At 53.2% G+C, this 20,869-nt stretch overlaps 1 protein-coding gene and 1 long non-coding RNA gene across 3 annotated transcripts in view; both read right to left on the bottom strand.

The window, feature by feature from the left end:
• Positions 1-1,932: 1,932 nt before the first annotated feature.
• Positions 1,933-20,869, bottom strand: part of Rgs5 (regulator of G protein signaling 5) — a 42,178-nt gene continuing 23,241 nt past the window's right edge. The window contains exons 3-5 of one of the 2 annotated variants that reach the window (XM_015491907.2): positions 17,187-17,248; positions 13,579-13,745; positions 1,933-6,296 (exon numbers count right to left, since the gene is read on the bottom strand). In XM_015491907.2, the coding sequence (XP_015347393.1) occupies positions 6,189-6,296; positions 13,579-13,745; positions 17,187-17,248 (337 nt within the window). In that variant the 3' untranslated portion in view covers positions 1,933-6,188. The remainder of the gene's footprint in view (positions 6,297-13,578; positions 13,746-17,186; positions 17,249-20,869) is intronic. The other variant, XM_015491905.2, reaches the window with a different exon arrangement.
• On the bottom strand, positions 9,833-13,548 carry LOC125618697. Its single transcript, XR_007350096.1, has 2 exons — positions 11,557-13,548; positions 9,833-11,464 (listed from the first exon to the last, which is right to left on the bottom strand). It is a non-coding gene; the product is annotated as an uncharacterized LOC125618697 (long non-coding RNA).

Below are 20,869 nucleotides of genomic sequence, written 5' to 3'. Positions count from 1 at the left end.
CAGGGGCTGTCTGTGAGGAGCAGGGGTGGAGGGGCAGGGGTCTGTCCGTCAGGGGGAGGGGTGGAGGGTGCAGGGGCCTACTCTGAGGAGCAAGGTTTTCTCCTTTTCCTCGTGCAGCGCAGTGCTCTTTGACACCAGCTGAAGGACATCTGTCACTGGGCCAGGAAGGCACGTGGCCGTGGCATGGCCTGGATTTTGTCTGAGGGAAAGCTCCTCACAGGAGGAATCGATGGCCTCTGAAGATGGTCTGTCCTGACAAAGACTTGGAAGACATTGCTGCCCGTGATCCTGGGTTTCCCGTGGAGGTCGAGGGTCAGGATGATCAGGGAGGCGGGGGTTCTGCATGTGCTGACAGTGGCTGGCCTCTCCCGGCCCCTGGGCCACCCTGCTGCCGGCTTGGCATGACTGCAGCCTGGCCGAGGAGCACACGTCTCAGGACCTGGAGTCCCCTGGAGCTCCTTCTTGTCCCCTTAGAGAAACTCAGCAGGCTCCAGCTGCTAGGTGGAGGGCCTTAGCTGCCACCTCACTCACTGACCCTGGCTCCCACTTACTGGGCTTCTGGGACTCAGCTGCAGCACACGGGCTTCAGGGAGCAGAGCAGATCCAGGTGCCACCTGCTCTTCCCATGGTTGACCCCCCCCCCCCGGCACTGGAGGGCGTTGCTGGCTCAAGCGCTGCACCCTCACCCCGTCGCCCCAGTGGTGCAAGTGACTTGGAATTGTGACCTCAAGGAGGCGACCCTGAGGCCTGTCTGCCAGGATGAGCCAGGACCGCCCCAGCAAGCTCTACTTTTCAGTGACATTTTTATCTGTGTCACTGTTTTAACAAGTTAAAACCAGAGGCACGAAAATGGGAAGTGCAGGAAGCAGCCCAGGGACTGGCTGACGGGCTGACTGAATGGCAGAACCCAGCGGAGGCCCTGGGAGCCCGGCTGAAAGTCAACATTCGAAAGAGGTCCACGGGTGGCATCATTTGCAAGACCCTGATGAGTGTGCTTTGGACATCTGAATGTGGGAGAGCCTGCCTTACCTGCCTGGTGGGGGCAGAATGGGCTCCCACTGGACAGGGCCGGTTCTGCTCAGGTTGGGGCCAATAACACCAGCCTCTTGGAGTCGCAGGTGGCTCCTCTGATCTGGTGGACCAGACAGGAGCCTGGGAGGCATCTGATCTCTGAACCCTGCTTTACATGTGTTTTCATGGTGGCCTGAGAAAACCTCTTGCTTGGGGGGAGTCAGAAGTGTCCGTGATCTTTATCGTCCTGGAGTTTCTGGGTGGAAACTCCCAGAAATGAACCCAACCAAGATGACTGCAGTGGAGAGGCAGTGTTGGAGTGATCCAGGGTGTTGCACCTATAGGAGATGCAGCCGGGCCCATAGGAGCAGGACTGAGAACCTGAAGCCTGCCGAGGCCAAGGCAGGCGCGTCCCCCATCTCTCCCATGTCCACCTGTCTTCTTGCTGTCTCTGTCTCTTTCCGTGTGGCTTCCTATCACTGCTCCTATTTTCACTTATTTTCTGCATCAGCTCTGCCCTTCCACTCCGTCTGAGTCTCACTAGCTTTGTGACCTCAGCATGTCACTTACCACATGTCAGATCATAGAGGTGCATGTAGCCCTGTGTGCACAGGATTTCAGACCCTTCACTGGCTCAGGGAGAACAAGAAGCCATCACCCTCACTGAGCACCGCAGGGTCCACATCAGTGCTGTGCTGTCTGTTCTCCCAGGGGTGACAGCAGTGACAATACTTACTGTCACCCCTGCCAGAACAAAGTGCCATCAGAGAATCTGGACATGGCACTTTGTATCTCCTCTGTGGAGTCCCGCAGGTCGAGCTGTTCCAGCTGACTTCTCAGGAAGGGCACCTGCACCCTGGGAAGGAGGACCCTGAGGTGGCTGTCACATAGATGCCCATTTAATGTACACATGCCACATGGTCACAGATATGGATGTGGTGCTTTATTTATCAAGAAGCATGAATCACATAGTATGTAAAGTGTTGGATATAAAAACCAGAAGACAGACATGACTCTCCCACAGTTACCAGCTGTGGACAAATGCTACATGTGGGGAGATGACCCTTCCCTTCTGCTCTCTTTGTGGCCGTGGCTGCTGGAAATGTCCAGGGAGATGCAGCTTTCTAGAAGCCTTCAGCTCCCGAGTCCTGACACCACGTGACATGAAGAGGACTCTTAGCAAGCATATCATATCATCTGCAGGGGCAAATCTCTGCCCTGCCCTTTGCCCACCACAGCCTGCACTCCCCGGGTGGCCAGAGAAAGCTCTGCTGTACACTGTGGCACATTGGGCAGACATGGTGGATGTTTCCTCTCGTAGAGGGAAGAAAGGAGACCATCAGAGTGAGGAAGGAGGAAAAGCAAGTAAGATCAGTGATGGGCAAGAGGCTGGCTAGCGTGGACATGAAGAGGGTGGCTTCATAGCTTCTCTTCTATAAGAGGAGCCTGCTAGATATGACACAAAGGGACACTCCACAGGTCTCCAGTGTGTTTATCCTGCTCATCTCTGTGTGCCATGAGTTCCCCTCCTGCACACCTCCTCCAGGGAGCCCTGGCCCTGGCAGCTGGGGTGGGCAGTGTAGGAAGGCTTTTCTGTGGGTACTGGGTACTGACGGCCTGGTCTGCCACAGGACCTCCTTGGTAAATCATGTCAACACAAGCAGAACCTGACCCAGCAAATGACAAACACACACTTGTCTAGCGGAAGCAGAGACTGGACAGCTGGCCAGACCCTATTACAGCTCAGGGATGCACCCTGAGCCCATGCAGGGCTGCCTGGCCCCAGGTTTGAATGCATCTGTGTTGAAAGCTGGTCTCTCCACTCTGCCCTCTGGTACCTAAGGCAAATAGGGAAAGAAGGGGGCGTCCACTCTGTCTTTCCAGGGCCAACAGCTGGGGTGCTAGCTTGAGGTCTCCTCCGGCTCCACTGAGTCAGGGACCCACCCTGCTGCTCTACAGTAAGACACAGCTGCACTGGCTACCAGGCTGGGTTGCTGCCTCCTGGCCAGTGGGCTCACCTTAAAGGTCTTGGCCTGATAGAGGGAGCAGGGGCAGCAGTAGGAAGTCACTTCCCCAGGACACAGCTGCCCTTAGGTGACCTGGAATCATCACAATGTGGGACAGGTGGCTTGGCGAGGCCTGGGGTGCTCATTACTTCTGAGCATATTGTAAAGGGACCCTTTTGTTCTCTGGGCAATGGTTAAGGTCACCCTGTTGAAATGAACTATGTACCAAGAGCACATCGCTAAGTAAAACCCAAGACTTTAGAGAGGATAAAAAAAAAAATTCTTCATCAAGTTCTTCTCCCTCTGCTAAAATCTGAAATCTGCTGAATCTGATTTGTGCAGTCAAGTGGTACACAGGTGTGGAGAGCGGAAGTAGGACACTGACTTTCACCTGGTGACTGCTGCTCTGAGGTCCGGGAGCAGGGCAGCGCCATGTGCCCAAGCTGTTGGGTGGGGTTACAGGAGCAAGCCCCGCTGCAGTAGCCGAACACCATGCTCAGCTTCCTAATCTGCTCTAGAATCCAGTCTCCTTGTCCTGCTCTAACTTAAACCTCATCTGCCCAGCCCCACCCTATACCAAACCCAGGCAGAACAGCCACCAACACCTGGGCCACTGCACCGTCTCACTCCATCATCTCCTGGGACCACAGCCTGCTGCAACCTCCCTACTTCCCAAGTCCTCCTGCAGGGGCTGCGACTCCAGGGGAGGGAAACCGCCAAAGCCTCTCAGCCTCCCGCCATTCTCTCAGGGCAGGGCAGAGGACTGGGAGAAAGGGATGCACATGGCTCCTGGAGAGCTCCTCCCACTTTTCTAACTTCTCAGTTCCCCAGATCTAAAGGAATCTGTTTTCTTCCTGTTACCATGGAAACAACTAATAACATGGGGTGTTGTTTTGTTTTTCCAAGTTTCAAAATACTTTCCAAACCTTTCAGAATTTCTTCTAGGGCAGTTTTAATACATTGGGTTTCTCATTTCAGGCTGGGAAATTTATGTTCCTTGCACTACTTGTATGCTGGAAGAGTTTCTGATACGACCTGTGTATTCTGCTCTGAATGGACAGCTACATGTAGGTAAGCAGAGCATGCCTGGCCACATCCCAGCAAGGTACCACTGGGGCCCTTCCTGCGCTTTGCCTCCTCCTCCCCTACCACATCTGCCACAGGTCTGCACTGGCTTGAGAAGCACCAGCTGCGATCTGCGATCAGCAGACCTCTGGGTGGAATCTGTAATGTCCACTTCAATCTCTGGGTGTTTTCAAATGCTTGGTATTTAAAATAACGTGGATAAGACATTTAAATTTTTAATTATTTTTTTCTTAAAAATGTTTGGCATTCAAGAAAAAACGCAAGTCACCTAGATTTTTTGGTCGCAACATTTCTAGCTGCATGAGAAAGGCAGGTGTTGGCATTTCCCTGACTCAAAGCAGAGCAGTCAGGTGCTGGGGAAGAGGGTGCCAGCATGCCCTGGAATTCCTGTCTGAGCTCCTGTCAACCCACACAGGTGCACAGCTGGACTCACACACACAGCCTGGTCCCTGACTGCCCTCAACTGACACAGGGACTTTCACCTGGGCTGCACAAGTCCATCCCCCTGCAGATGTGGTGCCAACTCAGTCACTCCAACCCACTTCCAGTCAAGAATTCAAACACATTATCCCTTGAAATCACAAAAACACAAAGGCCAGCACACTTGGGTTGGCCCTAAGAACAGTAGCACAGCTGCCGCTCTCCAGACATTCCTAGGGGATTACAAGCAGGAGCTGCACCCATGAGAAAGGAGCATGCACATGGGCCGGAGTGAATGTAGGACTGGACAGGGTCACCTTCCCCTGGATTCCCCTCATCACCTCCCTCTATGAACTAGCCCTGTGTCCTCCTTGATCTCATATACATGGTTCAGCTTGATTTTGCTTATTACCAAATTATGTGAATCATCAATAATGAGATGATTCACATAATTTGGTAATAACTACTACAGTTCAGGAAAAGTCTAACAACGTTTATGATAATGCAATGTATAATCAGAAGTTCAGGTCCACGATACAGCGTGGCCTATGCCTTAGCTGTGCAGGAGGCAGGTGGGGAGTGAGCCTCAGCCTCCAAGGTAGCCGCCACTCAGGCAGGAGGCAGGACAGGGTGTGGTCATGAAGGGCTGGTAGCTTTGCAAATTGCAAACTGCAGGGCCCCTTGGAACTGCCTCTCCTTGGAAGCCTGCAGTGGCCACCACACTGCCCTCCAAGGATGATGAGCCTTCCAGTCAGCCAGCCTTCACTGACAGGGATATTCATGCCTGGCAACCACTGCAGGCCATATCTACCCTTGGAAGTGCACGCCCTCCTGACACCTAGAAGGCAGTCACTCCAGGGAACAGCAGCAGCTTTATAAGATCAGAGAATTTTTGGAATTAATTGTACCCTCACAAGGATTTCAAATAATTTGGAAATAAAAATTTTGGTCTACATCCCATGAACATGAATACATTTATAAAACAGCCCATTGTTGATCTGAGGTCATTGGTTTAAAATAGAATTTGGTGAATTTATAGGGAGGAAGTGAGGGAAGATAAGGACAGAATTAGCCTGAATCGTACTTGGATTGGTTTTATACAAACACATATTTGTGGTTGTATCTCAACACTATCCAGCAAATATGAAGATGCTTGAAGGGAAAGAGCAGAATTTTAAATTCACTTTAGAATTAAACATCCATAAGACTCTTACCACCTCTTCTGACCAAATTCAGGAATGAAAAAGGGGTAACTAACTAAAGTCCCTGGAAACTGGCTTCCCTTCCACACTCCTCAGCTGGTGCCAGTGGCCATCTGCTATCTAGGCCACACTTGATGACACCCTGTTCTTGTCTTGCACATGTGTCTGAGGCAGGACCATCTGATCTGACTGGGGCTAACAGAAATCAGGCAGAGCTTGATTAAGAATGGAGCAGAGGCAGAGCCACTCCAAAGCAGTGGGCCAGGATGAGCAGCGCTTGGCCCTCGCTGCGCACCGTGAGCAAAGCCTTGGAGGGTAGGTGGGTGTGCAAAGGGCCGGCTATGGTGGAGGGCATGGCTCAGGACCAGGCCACTACTTGACCAGCTCCTGATAGAACTCGGAGCGCAGGAAGCGAGGCAGTGAATCCTTCTCCATCAGGGCATGGACTTTCTTCTGGGCAGAGTCAAAGCTGCTCAGGGAAGGCTCCACCAGGTTCTTCACCGTGAGGTCCTTGGTGAAGTGGTCGATGTTCACCTGTGGACCAGAAGCAAGGCTGCAGGGTCAGCCCAGGCTGCAGGTGGAGAGGGGCGGAGAAGGAGGCTGAAGGTACCAATAAAACACCTGAGGGAAGAGTCCTAAACAGGGAGAAGGCCGGGTGAGTCAGCCCTGAGGCCAGGCAAGCACACTTCGGTGACTCAGACTCTCCCAGCGCCCTCAGACCCCGGCCCCACCAGAGCCTGCACAGCAGGCAGCACACTGTTGAGCCTAGCAAGACCAAGGAGACACTGCTTTACAGAACACACACGCACACACAAACACATACACATGCTCACACACATTCATGTGAACACACATGCACATGTGTGCACACATGTGCACACATGCACCCATGTGCATGCATGCATATGCACACACACGCACATGATCATACACATACACATGAACACACATGCATGTCTGCACACACCTGCAAATATGTACATATGCACATGCTCACACACATACACATGAATGCACATAAAACGTGCACACATGAACCTATACATATGTGCACACATGCACCCACATTCATGCATGCATGCACACACACACCTGCACATGATCACACACATGCACCTGCACATGTGTACACATGCACATGCTCTCATACACACATATGAACACCCATGCACATGTACACACACATATACATGTGCACACATGCACCCATGAACATGCATACACATGTACCTGCACATGTTCACACCTGCACACGCTCACACATACACATGCTCACACACATACACTTAATCATGCTCACACATGCTCACACATGCACATGCTCACACATGCACATGCACACACGTACATGATCACATATGTACATGCACACACAGACACACACCTGCATGTGTTCACACATGCACATATTCACACACATGCACCTGCACACCCATGCACATGCTCACACAGCACCCACACATGTACCCATAAACATGCTCACACATGCACATACATGCACCCACACATATGAACATCATGCACATGCATGCTTGCACACACACACACACACACACATGCACACACATAGAATGTTCAGTGGCTTTGAGACCAGAACACTAAGGAGTGTGTCTGAGCCCAGGGGTCTTACCACTGAATCTCACACCTTTCTGCCACAGCATTTGCTTTCACACCTTGCAGAGGGAGCAGAGAGAAAAGGAAATTTTGACCAGGGACCCATGACCTCATCCATGACTCTAGAAAATCAAGAAAATGAGGAAACAGGAGAGAATGATCACATAGCTGCTAACATTTGTTGAGTGGTTCATCTCTGCCAGTGGTGTGCTCTTCCTGTGGATAAACTTGGGGATCCTATAACCACATCAAGAGGGTACTGCCATCTATCTTCATTTCTCAGCTGAAACAGGTGTGGAAACAGTATGCGATTTGCTCAAGGTCACAGTGGTGAAAAGCAAATCAAGAAGCCAGCAAAGCCATGGAAGGTGGTGGGCTCACACGTGCTGTGTGCAGGGCCACGCACTGCCCAAGCTGGGCATCACTCATATCAGGACTGTGTGGCCGGTTCCCCTGTGGCTGAGCAGGGCACAGCCTCAAGAACATGCCTGAGTGTGATTTGAAAAGTATGTTTGTACTTCACAATATGCTTCAATGACTCTCAAGGGGTCTGAGTGTAATAGAGAAGAAAACAGAATCAAAAGGGCCAGTGGTCCTGAGTTGGAACCCTGGAGGAGGTTTGAGGGTCTCTCCTGGGTTTACTGGAGGTCCTGCCACTGAACAGAGCCATTTCCGGAATTCAGATACTTAGGAGCAGCAGTAGGCTAATCAGAGACTAAGGCAGGTCTGGGGAGGACAGGGCAGGAAGACAGCAGGACTGAGCTGTGCCTGTAAGCTCAGGGCAAGTGCCCGGTACCGGCCTGGTGGAAGACCAGTGGTGGGAGGGGAGCAGCCTGCAGGAGGACAGGGCCAAGACCTGCCTTTCATGCCAGTTTTCTGGCTGGCAAGCTCAAACTGCAAGTCCAGGGGCAGGAGTCTGGGCAGAGGGGCGGCCACAGCAGACTCCTCTATTCTCGGTTCAGAGTTCCTCCCACTGTATTGGCACCTCCTTTCTCCACAGAAAAGTCTTCACTGGGTGGCTCCAGAAATCTTCACAGTAGCTGATTTTAGGACTGTCAAAAAAGAGTCTCTACAAAAGAGTTCCATGGAGGTAAACTTCCTATTTTCGAGTTGCCCTCTTTGCTTGGCCACTGGCCGGGAAGAAATCAGCACTGCAGGTGCTGAACGCCCCTTTACTTGTTTTTCACAAACCTGTATCCAGTATAGTAGTTTGTAGAAATGTGTAAACAAGGCCTCTGGCCTTGAGCTGGGCTTCACAGAGAGGTCTACCCTTCTAAGAGAAGTTACAACTGGGCTCCATGGTAACAGCTGGCAGGGGGAGGGAAGAAAGGGGAGAAGACGCTCTCCCCTCCTCAGGAGCTGTCCTTGAGGGGTTAACATGCCCAGAACAGTGAAAGAAAAACTGCTTTTATGTGAACTTCTACAGATTGTGAACTTCTGAGCCCCTCCCCTTACACTCTGAAACTCCCTGAACACGGGGTTCAGAGGATTGATTGATTACAGCAAAAGCTGTGCCCTCTGAACATGCAGCCAAATAAAACTATTCCTGCTCTCTTTAGTGCCTTGCCTCCTCCCTACATCAATAACTTAAATGTAGGGCTGGGATTATGGCTCAGTGGTAGAGCGCTCGTCTAGCAGCACGCGCAGGACTCGGGTTTGATTCTCAGCACCACATAAAAATAAAGGCATTGTGTTGTGTCTATCAACAACAACAACAACAAAAAAAAAAGATTCTCTCTCTCTCTCTCTCTCTTTAAAAAAAATATAACTTAGATGTAGGCAAATGATGCAATGCACAAGTTGTTTCCGTATCCAGCTACACATGGCCATTTCATTTTAAAAATCTTAGTTCCAATCTCTACGATTGTATCTCTCAGACAGATCCTGAAAAGCGAGCTGAAGTAAAAATTCAGAGAAACAAAAAACTTGGATGACTACTTTTTGTAATATAGATCAATCTTTTCAAATTGAAAAAGTGAATATTTACATCAAAATGCAAGATTAGCAAAATATATTAAACATAGATGAATGCAAAACGTCCATAGTCAAGAGAAACAAGCTCTGAGAGAACACAGGCCAGAGAGAATTGCACAAAGCCACACATCTAGTATGGGTCTGCTGGATACAGGCATCCACTGACCTCAGGAACACTAACCAGACAGTCCTGGTGTGCCAATGCCCAAGAAGGATCCACCGCTCGGCTGTCCTGCTCTGGCTCATTACCCAGGGACAGGATCCACCTCTCTGCTGTCCTGCTCTGGCTCATTACCCGGGGCAGGATCCACCTCTCTGCTGTCCTGCTCTGGCTCATTACCCAGGGACAGGATCCACCTCTCTGCTGTCCTGCTCTGGCTCATTACCCAGGGGCAGGATCCACCTCTCTGCTGTCCTGCTCTGGCTCATTACCCAGGGACAGGATCCACCTCTCTGCTGTCCTGCTCTGGCTCATTACCCAGGGGCAGGATCCACCTCTCTGCTGTCCTGCTCTGGCTCATTACCCAGGGACAGGATCCACCTCTCTGCTGTCCTGCTCTGGCTCATTACCCAGGGGCAGGATCCACCTCTCTGCTGTCCTGCTCTGGCTCATTACCCAGGGACAGGATCCACCTCTCTGCTGTCCTGCTCTGGCTCATTACCCAGGGGCAGGATCCACCTCTCTGCTGTCCTGCTCTGGCTCATTACCCAGGGACAGGATCCACCTCTCTGCTGTCCTGCTCTGGCTCATTACCCAGGGGCAGGATCCACCTCTCTGCTGTCCTGCTCTGGCTCATTACCCAGGGGCAGGATCCACCTCTCTGCTGTCCTGCTCTGGCTCATTACCCAGGGGCAGGATCCACCTCTCTGCTGTCCTGCTCTGGCTCATTACCCAGGGGCAGGATCCACCTCTCTGCTGTCCTGCTCTGGCTCATTACCCAGGGGCAGGATCCACCTCTCTGCTGTCCTGCTCTGGCTCATTACCCAGGGGCAGGATCCACCTCTCTGCTGTCCTGCTCTGGCTCATTACCCAGGGGCAGGATCCACCTCTCTGCTGTCCTGCTCTGGCTCATTACCCAGGGACAGGATCCACCTCTCTGCTGTCCTGCTCTGGCTCATTACCCAGGGGCAGGATCCACCTCTCTGCTGTCCTGCTCTGGCTCATTACCCAGGGACAGGATCCACCTCTCTGCTGTCCTGCTCTGGCTCATTACCCAGGGGCAGGATCCACCTCTCTGCTGTCCTGCTCTGGCTCATTACCCAGGGACAGGATCCACCTCTCTGCTGTCCTGCTCTGGCTCATTACCCAGGGGCAGGATCCACCTCTCTGCTGTCCTGCTCTGGCTCATTACCCAGGGACAGGATCCACCTCTCTGCTGTCCTGCTCTGGCTCATTACCCAGGGGCAGGATCCACCTCTCTGCTGTCCTGCTCTGGCTCATTACCCAGGGACAGGATCCACCTCTCTGCTGTCCTGCTCTGGCTCATTACCCAGGGGCAGGATCCACCTCTCTGCTGTCCTGCTCTGGCTCATTACCCAGGGACAGGATCCACCTCTCTGCTGTCCTGCTCTGGCTCATTACCCAGGGGCAGGATCCACCTCTCTGCTGTCCTGCTCTGGCTCATTACCCAGGGGCAGGATCCACCTCTCTGCTGTCCTGCTCTGGCTCATTACCCAGGGGCAGGATCCACCTCTCTGCTGTCCTGCTCTGGCTCATTACCCAGGGGCAGGATCCACCTCTCTGCTGTCCTGCTCTGGCTCATTACCCAGGGGCAGGATCCACCTCTCTGCTGTCCTGCTCTGGCTCATTACCCAGGGGCAGGATCCACCTCTCTGCTGTCCTGCTCTGGCTCATTACCCAGGGGCAGGATCCACCTCTCTGCTGTCCTGCTCTGGCTCATTACCCAGGGGCAGGATCCACCTCTCTGCTGTCCTGCTCTGGCTCATTACCCAGGGGCAGGATCCACCTCTCTGCTGTCCTGCTCTGGCTCATTACCCAGGGGCAGGATCCACCTCTCTGCTGTCCTGCTCTGGCTCATTACCCAGGGGCAGGATCCACCTCTCTGCTGTCCTGCTCTGGCTCATTACCCAGGGGCAGGATCCACCTCTCTGCTGTCCTGCTCTGGCTCATTACCCAGGGGCAGGATCCACCTCTCTGCTGTCCTGCTCTGGCTCATCACCCAGGGGTAGGACCCACCTCTCTTCTGTCCTCCTCTGGCTTATTACCCAGGGGTAGGATCCACTTCCCTACTGTTCTGCTCTGCTCATCACCCAGGGGGCCGGGTCTACCTCTCTGCTGTCCTGCTCTGGCTCATTACCCAGGGGCAGGATCTACCTCTCTGCTGTCCTGCTCTGGCTCATTACCCAGGGGCAGGATCTACCTCTCTGCTGTCTTGCTCTGGCTCATTACCCAGGGGACAGGATCTTTCTCTTTTGCTCATTACCAGGGGGCAGGGTCCACCTCCCTGCTTCCCTTCTCTGGCTCTTTACCAGGCGATAGGATCCACTTCCTTGATACCCTGCTCTGGCTCATTTACAAGGGGCAGAAAATACTTCTCTGGTGCCCTGCTCTTGCCCATACCAGGGGCAGAATCACCTTTCCGGTCCTCTGCTCTGCCTTATTATCAGGGAGCACAATCCACCTCTTTGCCCTGGCTGGTTATCCAGGAGAAGGTATCTACCTCCCTACTGCCCTCTCTGGCTCACAATGCAGGGCCTGCATTTGGAACCCATGCATAGGATTATTCCATTCCATCAGCCTGTGTCATTTAGAAGGGAGGTCTATGTTATTTTAATTGGAAGCTTGTGATTCGTGTCCTCTGTTTTCTTGTTCTAGTAGGTTATCCAGCCAGGATTTATTTTGAAACTATTTAAGAATCATATTTTCATACCAATGATAACTTCAAAGGGACCTTGAGAGCAATGTTTTCCTGGAGCTTAGAACAACTTTCAAAGGTCTGGGTGATTTCCACCATTTTTAGGTATTTCAACAAATCTTAGAATCCTATGGATAGGAATGACGTCAGTAGGAATGCAAGCTGCAGAGGAGAATATACTGGGAATAGGGAGTGTAGTCCTAACCTAACTTCAACGTAACCTCCATTCCAGTTCACCTGCTCACTGTACATAGGGTGCATAGGGACAGAAATAGGATGCTGGACCCGAATGGCAGCCCAGGAGGGAGAGCTCGAAGTGGGCATGGAGGAGCGGAAGGCAAGCGGGGTATTCCAGAGCTCAGAGCACAGAGAGGGATCCCAGTTCCCTCCAGCACCTTTCAGCTCCTGGACTACCCAAGGTCCTCTGCACTCCTGGCCTGATGGCCACTGGTCATGGCAGGGGCACATCTGTCACCCATGGGTGTACAATTTGCCATCCATCCATACACATGGTCCTCTCAACAGGGCCAGAGAGGGATTACAAAGGAAACTAACAATCGATGCTGTGACTGCAGCTCTTGGCCCTGGGGAGCAGAGGGCGTGTAATTCCCTGCCAGTCACCCTGAAGGCACTGTTGCTGCCTGAAGGCGTGCTCAGCCAGTCTCGCTGAGACCTCTAGTGTCCAGGCTGGGTTTAGAGTGGCCTGACACAGCACTGACGTCCTTGCTGCTGTGTCTGCACTTCCTCGTCAGCTTTGAAGTTTGGTTTCAGTAATAGCAAGAAAAAAACAAACTCCCTCAAAGTCTCCTCATGGCTGAATCAGAGCCGGTCTTGCGGGCTCAGCCAGGGGCACATGGGCTCCATGTCTAGCAGCTATCTGTGCTAGCTTTCATAGACTGAAGTCTTGTCCTGTCGTCCCAAGGACAGAGGAGATGCCCAAGGCCAGGGGCAGGGGAAATAGGATGGGGGAGTAGGGAGGAGGGGGAAGGAGCTGAAGGGTTAGGGTTAGGGGCAAAAAGACAGTGTGGGATGGAGGCGGGATGCTCGGGGGCACCATTAGTCCAGACACTGGGGTGGGTGCTTCCAAGCCTAATTTAATCCTCCAACAACTCTACAAAGCAGTCTCCCTTATTCCTGTTTCACAAGGGGAGGAACTAGGTTACAGAGACAGCAATTCCTCCAAGATTGCAGCTTACTGCTCACACCAGGGCATGGGGCCATGGGTGGAAATTGACCAGACAGAATCGAGAGCTCCAATGTTGCCCTGGGCAGACACTGTGTCACCAGGAGCAGACCTGAGCTCCAGTGCTGGCCATATCTCAGCTGGACCATCCTGGGGACGAGTGGACCCTGGCTAATGGTGCCCACCCACCTGCCACCAGGACCCACCTCCTTAGGAGCCTCCGTTTGGATGAATTCCTCGAAGATTTGCTTTGCCCTCTCCGCCATCTCGACAGGTGACTGGATCTTCTTGTAGTCCTCACAGGCAAGCCAGAACTCAAGGTTCTCCTCACTGAACTCAGACTGCAGGAAACTTTTGAAATTGGCAAGGGCATCTAGCAAGGCAAGAAGTCAGTTGGGAAATTTGTTAATTTATTTAGTGACACTGAACCTTTCCACACCTCCCAAGTGACTTCCCGAATGTGTCTGTCATTGACATAAGAACCTTACAAATGTCAATTCCTGGATCTTCACTGCAAACCTGAGAGAAAGGTACTGAAAAGTCCAATTTTACAAGTGAGGCCAGAGAGGTCAGTGACTGCCCACAGAGGCCCACCTGGCCAGAAGCAGAGTGGACTCCAGGCTAGGCAGCTGGACTTGGACTCCGTGCTTCAGAGCCTATCTGCTCAGAGCTGCCTTGTTCTGCTTCTTGGACCAGACTGACCAGTAGCAGCAGCTGCTCTCCACTGCACTTGAGAATACAAGGCCAGGTGTGTGCCAAGAGGAGAGGTCGGGTAGCTCTCCTTCCCTGCGGCTAAAGCTCTCATGAGTCTTAAGCCAAAGGTATCAGTCTCTGTCAAATAGATATTTCTAAGGCACTTTCTGTTTGCCAGAAAATGAAACCTGAGGAGATCCCATACAACGAGATCTAGGACTGCAGAGGAGCCAGCCATTCTATAGAATAAGCCAGGCAAATTGACCCCTCAGCCCACAGGACCACCTGAGGACCTCATCAGTCCCCACAGGACCACCAGAGGACCATCTGAGGAACCAGTCTGTCCCCACAGGACCACCTGAGGACCCTCATCAGTCCCCACAGGACCACCTGAGGACCTCATCCCACAGGACCACCTGAAGACCCTTGTTAGTCCTCACAGGACCACCCAAGGACCCTGTGAGTCCCCACAGGACCATCTGAGGACCTCATCATTCCCCACAGGACTACCAGAGGACCCAGTCAGTCCCCACAGAACCATCTGAAGACCCTTGTCAGTCCCCACAGGACCATCTGAGGCCCTCATCAGTCCCCAAGGACCATCTGAGGACCCTCATCAGTCCCCACAGGACCACACGGGGACCTCATTCCACAGGACCACCCAAAGACCCTTGTAGGTCCCCACAGGACCACCTGAGGACCTCATTAGTCCCTACAGGACCACCTGAGGACCCTCATCAGTCCCCACAGGACCACCTGAGGAACCAGTCTGTCCCCACAGGACCACCTGAGGACCTCAGTCCCCACAGGACCACCTGAGGACCTCATCCCACAGGACCACCTGAGGACCTTGTAGGTCCCCACAGGACCACCTGAGGACCTCATCAGTCCCCACAGGACCACCTGAGGACCTCATCAGTCCCCACAGGACCACCTGAGGGCCTCATCCCACAGGACCACCTGAAGACCCTCGTTAGTCCTCACAGGACCACCCAAGGACCCTGTGAGTCCCCACAGGACCACCTGAGGCCCTCATCAGTCCCCAAGGACCATCTGAGGACCCTCATCAACCTCACCCATGGGACTCACCTGGCTTTTGTGAGATCTTTCCCACCCAAGCCTAAATGCCCCTTCCTGCTCGAGCTAGATGGAAAGGACCAGTGGCCCTTCAAACAACAAGCAGGCTACAAAGTTCATTGAACCCTTACCACTTATTATCCAGACCTTAAAAATACAAATCTCTTAAGAGGATAATTATCTGGAGCTTAAGATTACATAAACAAACACACACTGTGTCCACAAACAGACACGCACATCATGTACACAGACACACGCAGTACACAAACATGGACACTCACATCATGTCCACAGACATAGACACACGTTACATACACAAACGTGAACGCACAATAACTCTAAAACACAGTTATCTCCACTGGAAGCTCTGTGTGGTGTTCTATTTACATGCCCATGTGCACACATGAGCTCTGTGTGGAGACAGGTCTTCCCCTCTGAGAAACAGGAGACCGCTATGAGTCCAGAGGGGCCAGCTGCTCAGGGTCCTCTGCACATTGCTGACTCCCGGCCTTGGCATCAGCACCAACTGCCTCACACTCCGCCCCCTGATGGCTTTCTTTCTTTCTTTCTTTCCTTTCTTTCTTTGTGTGTGTGAGTGTGTGTGTGGTCCTGGGGATTGAACCCAGGGCCTTGTGCAAGTGAGGCCAGCACGCTACCACCTGAGCCAGGTCCCAGCCCCTGCTGGCTTTCTTAGCCCCTAGCGCCCAGCCCCTAGCAGCCTGAGATGCCTGAGTGTGTGGCCGACCAACTGATGCTGTGGGAAAGGGCTGTAGAGGGCAGGGAACCGAGGCAGGAGGGGTGCAGCCCTCGTGGGGTCCCAGGAACACTGGAGCAGTCTGACAGGCTGCCCTGCCCTACCTGTCAGGCCAGCTCCTTCCTCACCATTAGGAAATGGGCAGCCAACTCTGGTACCAGGGGTTGAATCCAGGGGCACTTGACCACTGAGCCACATCCCCAGCCCATTTTCTTTTTTTTTAATATTATTTTTTAGTTGTAGTTGGACACAATGCCTTTATTTTATTTATTTTTATGTAGTGCTGAGGATCGAACCCAGCACCTTGCACGTGCTAGGCGAGTGCTCTACCTCTGAGCCACAACCCAGCGCCCCCCTCAGCCATTTTTTTTTATGTTTTATTTTGAGACAGGTTCTCACTAACTTGCTCAAGACCTTATTAAGTTGCTGAGGCTGGCTTTGAATTTTCAATCCTCCTGCCTTAGCCTCCCAAGCAGCTGGGATCACAGGCGTGCCCCACTGTGCCTGGCAACAGCACTACTTTCTTCCTTCCTTCCTTGATTCCTTCCTGGCTTCCTTCCTTCTTAATTAACTAATTAATTCCACAGTAGAATGCATTTTGACATATAGTATACAAATAGAGCACAACTTCTCATTCCTCTGGCTGTACATGATGCAGAGTCACTCCGGTTGTGTAATCAGACATGTATACAGGGTAATAATGTCTGTCTCTTTCTACCATCCTTCCCATCCCCTCAGCCCCACCCCACCCCTCATTCCCCTCGACACAAACCAAAGTTCCTTCATTCTTCCCTACCCCGCCCCACCAGCCCCACTATGGACTAGCATCTGCTTATTAGAGAAATCATTCAGCTTTTGGTTTGGGGGGATTGGCTTATTTCACTTAGCATGATAGTCTCTAGTTCCATCCATTCAAATAAGGTTTAGGATGCACACAGGTCTACTGGGTGCGGTGGCCAGTGCCTAGAGTCCCAGCTGCTCCAGAGGCTAGGTGGAGGATCACTGGAGCCCAGGAGGTCAAGGCCAGCTGGGCAACACAGCAAGACCGGGTCTCTGGAGAACACAAAGGAGGCAGCACGTGGGCCCAGCCACCTCTTCTGCCTCAGGAGCAGCAGGCAGAGGGTACACAGCCGGCACTGTGCATCCCTGCATGCCCGGCCTGTCTCCACCCTCCACCCTCCTTGCCCTCCTGGCCACAGCACAGCCACAGCCCATGCCAGCCTCCCCGGTGAGACCCTTGGCAGGACTGAAGAATCGCCAGTGCGGGAAGAGGGCCAGGCGTGCACTTACGGTCATTCTGCAGGAGCTTGTCCAGCGAGTCACGCCACTGCAGAGCCTCGTCCCGCGAGGGCCTGAAGAAGGGGGAGGACGGTGAAAGCAGGCCTGGGCAGGCAGGCAGCCGGCATACGGCAGTGCCACTGCCCTGCTGAGCACGATGCCACTGACACCATTCTGGTACGAGGACGGTCGGTGGCGTCCCAGCACATGGGTCCTGGCAGTCAGCGGCTGTGCTGTGGTGTCCCCTGGCAGATCTGTCTCCACGAAGCCAAGCTTCATGACCCGTGTGTCCCATGCCAGCGGCTTCGTGGTCTCCATCCCAGGCACACCCCAGGGCAGGCCACCCCTCACAGGGCTGAACTCCTCTCAGCCTTGCGCATTTGCTCTGCGGGGCCTGGGGCTCCCCATCCCCAGGCCATCAGCAAGGCGAGTGGAAGATGGGCTGTGATCGTGCCTCATGCTAGGAAGTGACCGTAGCAAGTCTGCATTTTAAACATCCATGCCAGTTCTCCCTGCCCATTAGGACAGAGGAATATTTTTGAGGAAAGCGGTTGGTACACCTCGAACGGAACGTTGCCACAAATGCCAGCGGTGCTGACTAAGGAGAATTGGTGGCCACTTGCCATGACCTCTCTGGTGCTTCACCACAGTGCCCATCCCCTCCTTCCAGTTCTTCCCTCCCATCAGTGTGCCAGGGACCTGCTGGCCTCATCTGGGAGGTGTCCGGCTCTCCCTGCTACAGAGAGACAGACGGGGCACGGTGGGCCAGGGAGGTGTTTTAGCTCCGGCACCACAGCCAACTCTGCACACAGCCCATGGGTTCCTGTTTCTAGTTTGAGAAACAGCAGGTGGCTTTTTAATGTTTCGATCTAGTAGCTGAGATTGACACAGTTGTGGGTCCTTGTCCTGCAGGCTGAGAAGCAGCCTCACTGTTTGCAAGGGCAGCGGCACCTGCAGTGCTGAGCTAACCCCCTGACTCCATGCCCCGTGACAGAGCCTGCACAGACTGAGGAAGACATAGCTGTCATTGGCTGAACAGGTGAGCCGCCTTCTCTGCCCTTCATCCAGGGGGAAAGGGAGATGGGGAATGGCACAGACCTGAGTCCCTCTACTTTCTGGTCGGTGACCACTTTGGCTCTTCTACACTGCCTCATACTGAGACTCTCCCTATGAATGTGTTCTTTTGCTGTCACAAGGCCTTGTGTACCCTAACTTCTTCACTAGAGTGGTTTCAGTATTTTGTACTTAATAGACACATATCACATCAAATTGTACATAGAAGCAGCAGAATATTAAGTTACTGGATAAGAGAAACTGGCTCAGGAAAGGGGAAAGCCTGATGCACTCACTGAATCTTCTGATCCTGGAGTAAGTAAAATGAAATCACTTCCCTGTGCCCTTCCCTCTGGGGTGAGAAGTGGGAGAGCCATGGTCTGAGCAGGTGCACCCAGCTGAAACACCTTGCCAAATCCTATCTGTCCCAGGTGGTCCGGTGGGAGCCAGCTAACGGTCGATGCCAGCAGCACATCACAGCCCAGATCAGTCCTGGAAAGGATACATGCAGGGCCCACTCAGGGCCAAGTTGGCCCAGAGTAAGGTAAGGGTAGTCAGGTGGACGAAGCCCCACGGCTCCTTTGGATGACACCCTGGGAGGCCATAGAGGTTCATCCTGTCCTGATTCTCAGAATGCGTGAGCCCTCATTAGGTCCAACTTCTTGGAAACAAGACAGATGCAGGATGGCCAGTCGGCATCCTGGGCTGAAGGTCAGAGCTGACCACACGGAGTGGGCGCCCTCTGTGTGTGAGTGTGGAAGGAGGGACGGGAAGCTCGATGAAAGGAGGGCAAATGAGCTTCGGTGGAGGTCTGACAAGGCCAAGCTTTTGTGGTTCAGGGGCCATCTCAACTGGAAGCCCCTCCTGGCCACTCTCCCACCCACCCTGCCTGATCTCTCTCACTGCCTGGGGGATCGCAGTCTTCAGGAAACCTTCCCCTTCTCCCTGCCCTGTGGCCCAGCCCCTGCAGCACCAGCCTCTAATGCATGAGTTTCTTGTGAGGGTAAAAGATGTCTGCAATTTGGGGTCCACACATGGACGTGGAAAAGTGCCAGGATTTCCCCACTGGTACCCTGTCCATGGTGCCCAGGGCAACATCGGCCACGGGATAAGGACTCAGCAAATCCTCATTGATCTGCGGCTGATTGTGAGCTGCATGCACTTCAGGGGGGCCGGCAACAGACATGTCCAGGTGCTGAGTACGTGGGTGCAGGCCCACTTACCCAGAGGCAGGATTGGTTGCTAATAGCCACAACTGAATGAACTGAGATTTTTCAGTGCCTTCCAAGAAGCTATGGCCATGCCTGCTGGTGGCTGTGCCACGCATGGGCTATAACCTCAGGTAGGGGGAGGGTGTCAAGACCTCTCTCAGCACCAGTACTGGTGTGGGTTGCTATGTTGTCTGTCTGGGCTTGGGCTTGGTTTGCAGTCTGCGGGGTGCCTGGCTTGACTTAATATTCCTGGTAAGTGTCTTTGCAGGTCCCTGCTCCGGTGGGAAGGTGATCCCCAGGGGTGTAGTGATACTCACCAAGGCCTGCTCTGCTCGCCCTGCTCTCCCCACAGGTCTAGCTGCTCAGGACCAGCCCAAGTCTGTGAATCCTGTCCTGCCTTCACCCCGTGGCCAGCAGTGACCAGGCACACCAGTGGGTCATAACTTCTAAATAGCAGCACTTTCTGAGGTGGCATGTCTTTGATCCTCAGCAGGACCCACTTTGCAGACAGTGGGTGAATCCACCCTGGCCACAGCTGTGATGGGCGATGGTACTCAGAACCCAGTAAGGGGCATTTGTGGGCAGTCAGCCCAAAGCCCCTGAGCTGCAAACAGCAACAGCAATAGCAGGACCCCCAGGCCCCGCCAGAGATGGGACGTCATAGGCAGAAAAGGGAGCCTGGAGTGAAAACCTCAGAGGAGCGCCAGGTCTACCCTGCCATACCATGGTCGATCACAGCCCCACCTGCAGTGTCCACAGGCTAAACCCACATGGTCTGCTGACTCTGCTCATGGCTTGCTGTGAGGGCTGCAGCCGGCCTGGGCTGCTCAGATGCAGAGGGTGGGCCAACCTGGGGGCACTTGAAGAAGAGGCTGGAGGGGAGGACAGAGGCCCAGATGCTAGGAAGAACGCTGTAGGAGGAGGCAGCCAGTGGGCAGACACCCTGATAGACAAGTTGGAAGTCTAAGAAGAGGCAGCTGGTGGGCAGACACCCTGGTGCACAAGTCAGAGCTCTAAGGAAAGATAGCTGGTGGTCAAGTGGGAACTCTGAAGAGGACAGAGCTCATGGACAGATACCAGGTGAACTAGGCACCCAAGCTTCCCTGAGCCATAAGCCTCAAGCCTGATAAGAAGGAGGAAGGAAATGCTGGGTGGTGGGGCAGGTATAGACTTCGATCTCTGCAGTCAGCCATGAGAGTGAGTGGTTAAGAGCCCAGAAGGCGGCTGGGACCTGTGCAGACTGGAATAGGCACAGCCCCACTCTGTGGAGGGCTCCAGGGACAGAGAACCAGGAACTCTGACCAGGCGAAGCCCGTTCTGGGGGAGGACACCCGCAGCGTTTTCTGTTTTTCTCAATGGCCTAATTTTTATGCAAATATGAATGTTTTTTAAAAACAATAAATAAAACAAAGTGTCTCCCAGGAGAGGAAT

Source organism: Marmota marmota, unplaced genomic scaffold, assembly GCF_001458135.2.
Source record: "Marmota marmota marmota unplaced genomic scaffold, marMar, whole genome shotgun sequence".
Taxonomy (NCBI): Eukaryota; Metazoa; Chordata; class Mammalia; order Rodentia; family Sciuridae; genus Marmota; species Marmota marmota.
Note: the sequence above shows the minus strand (reverse complement) of the source record. Positions and strands in the feature narration are given on the sequence as shown.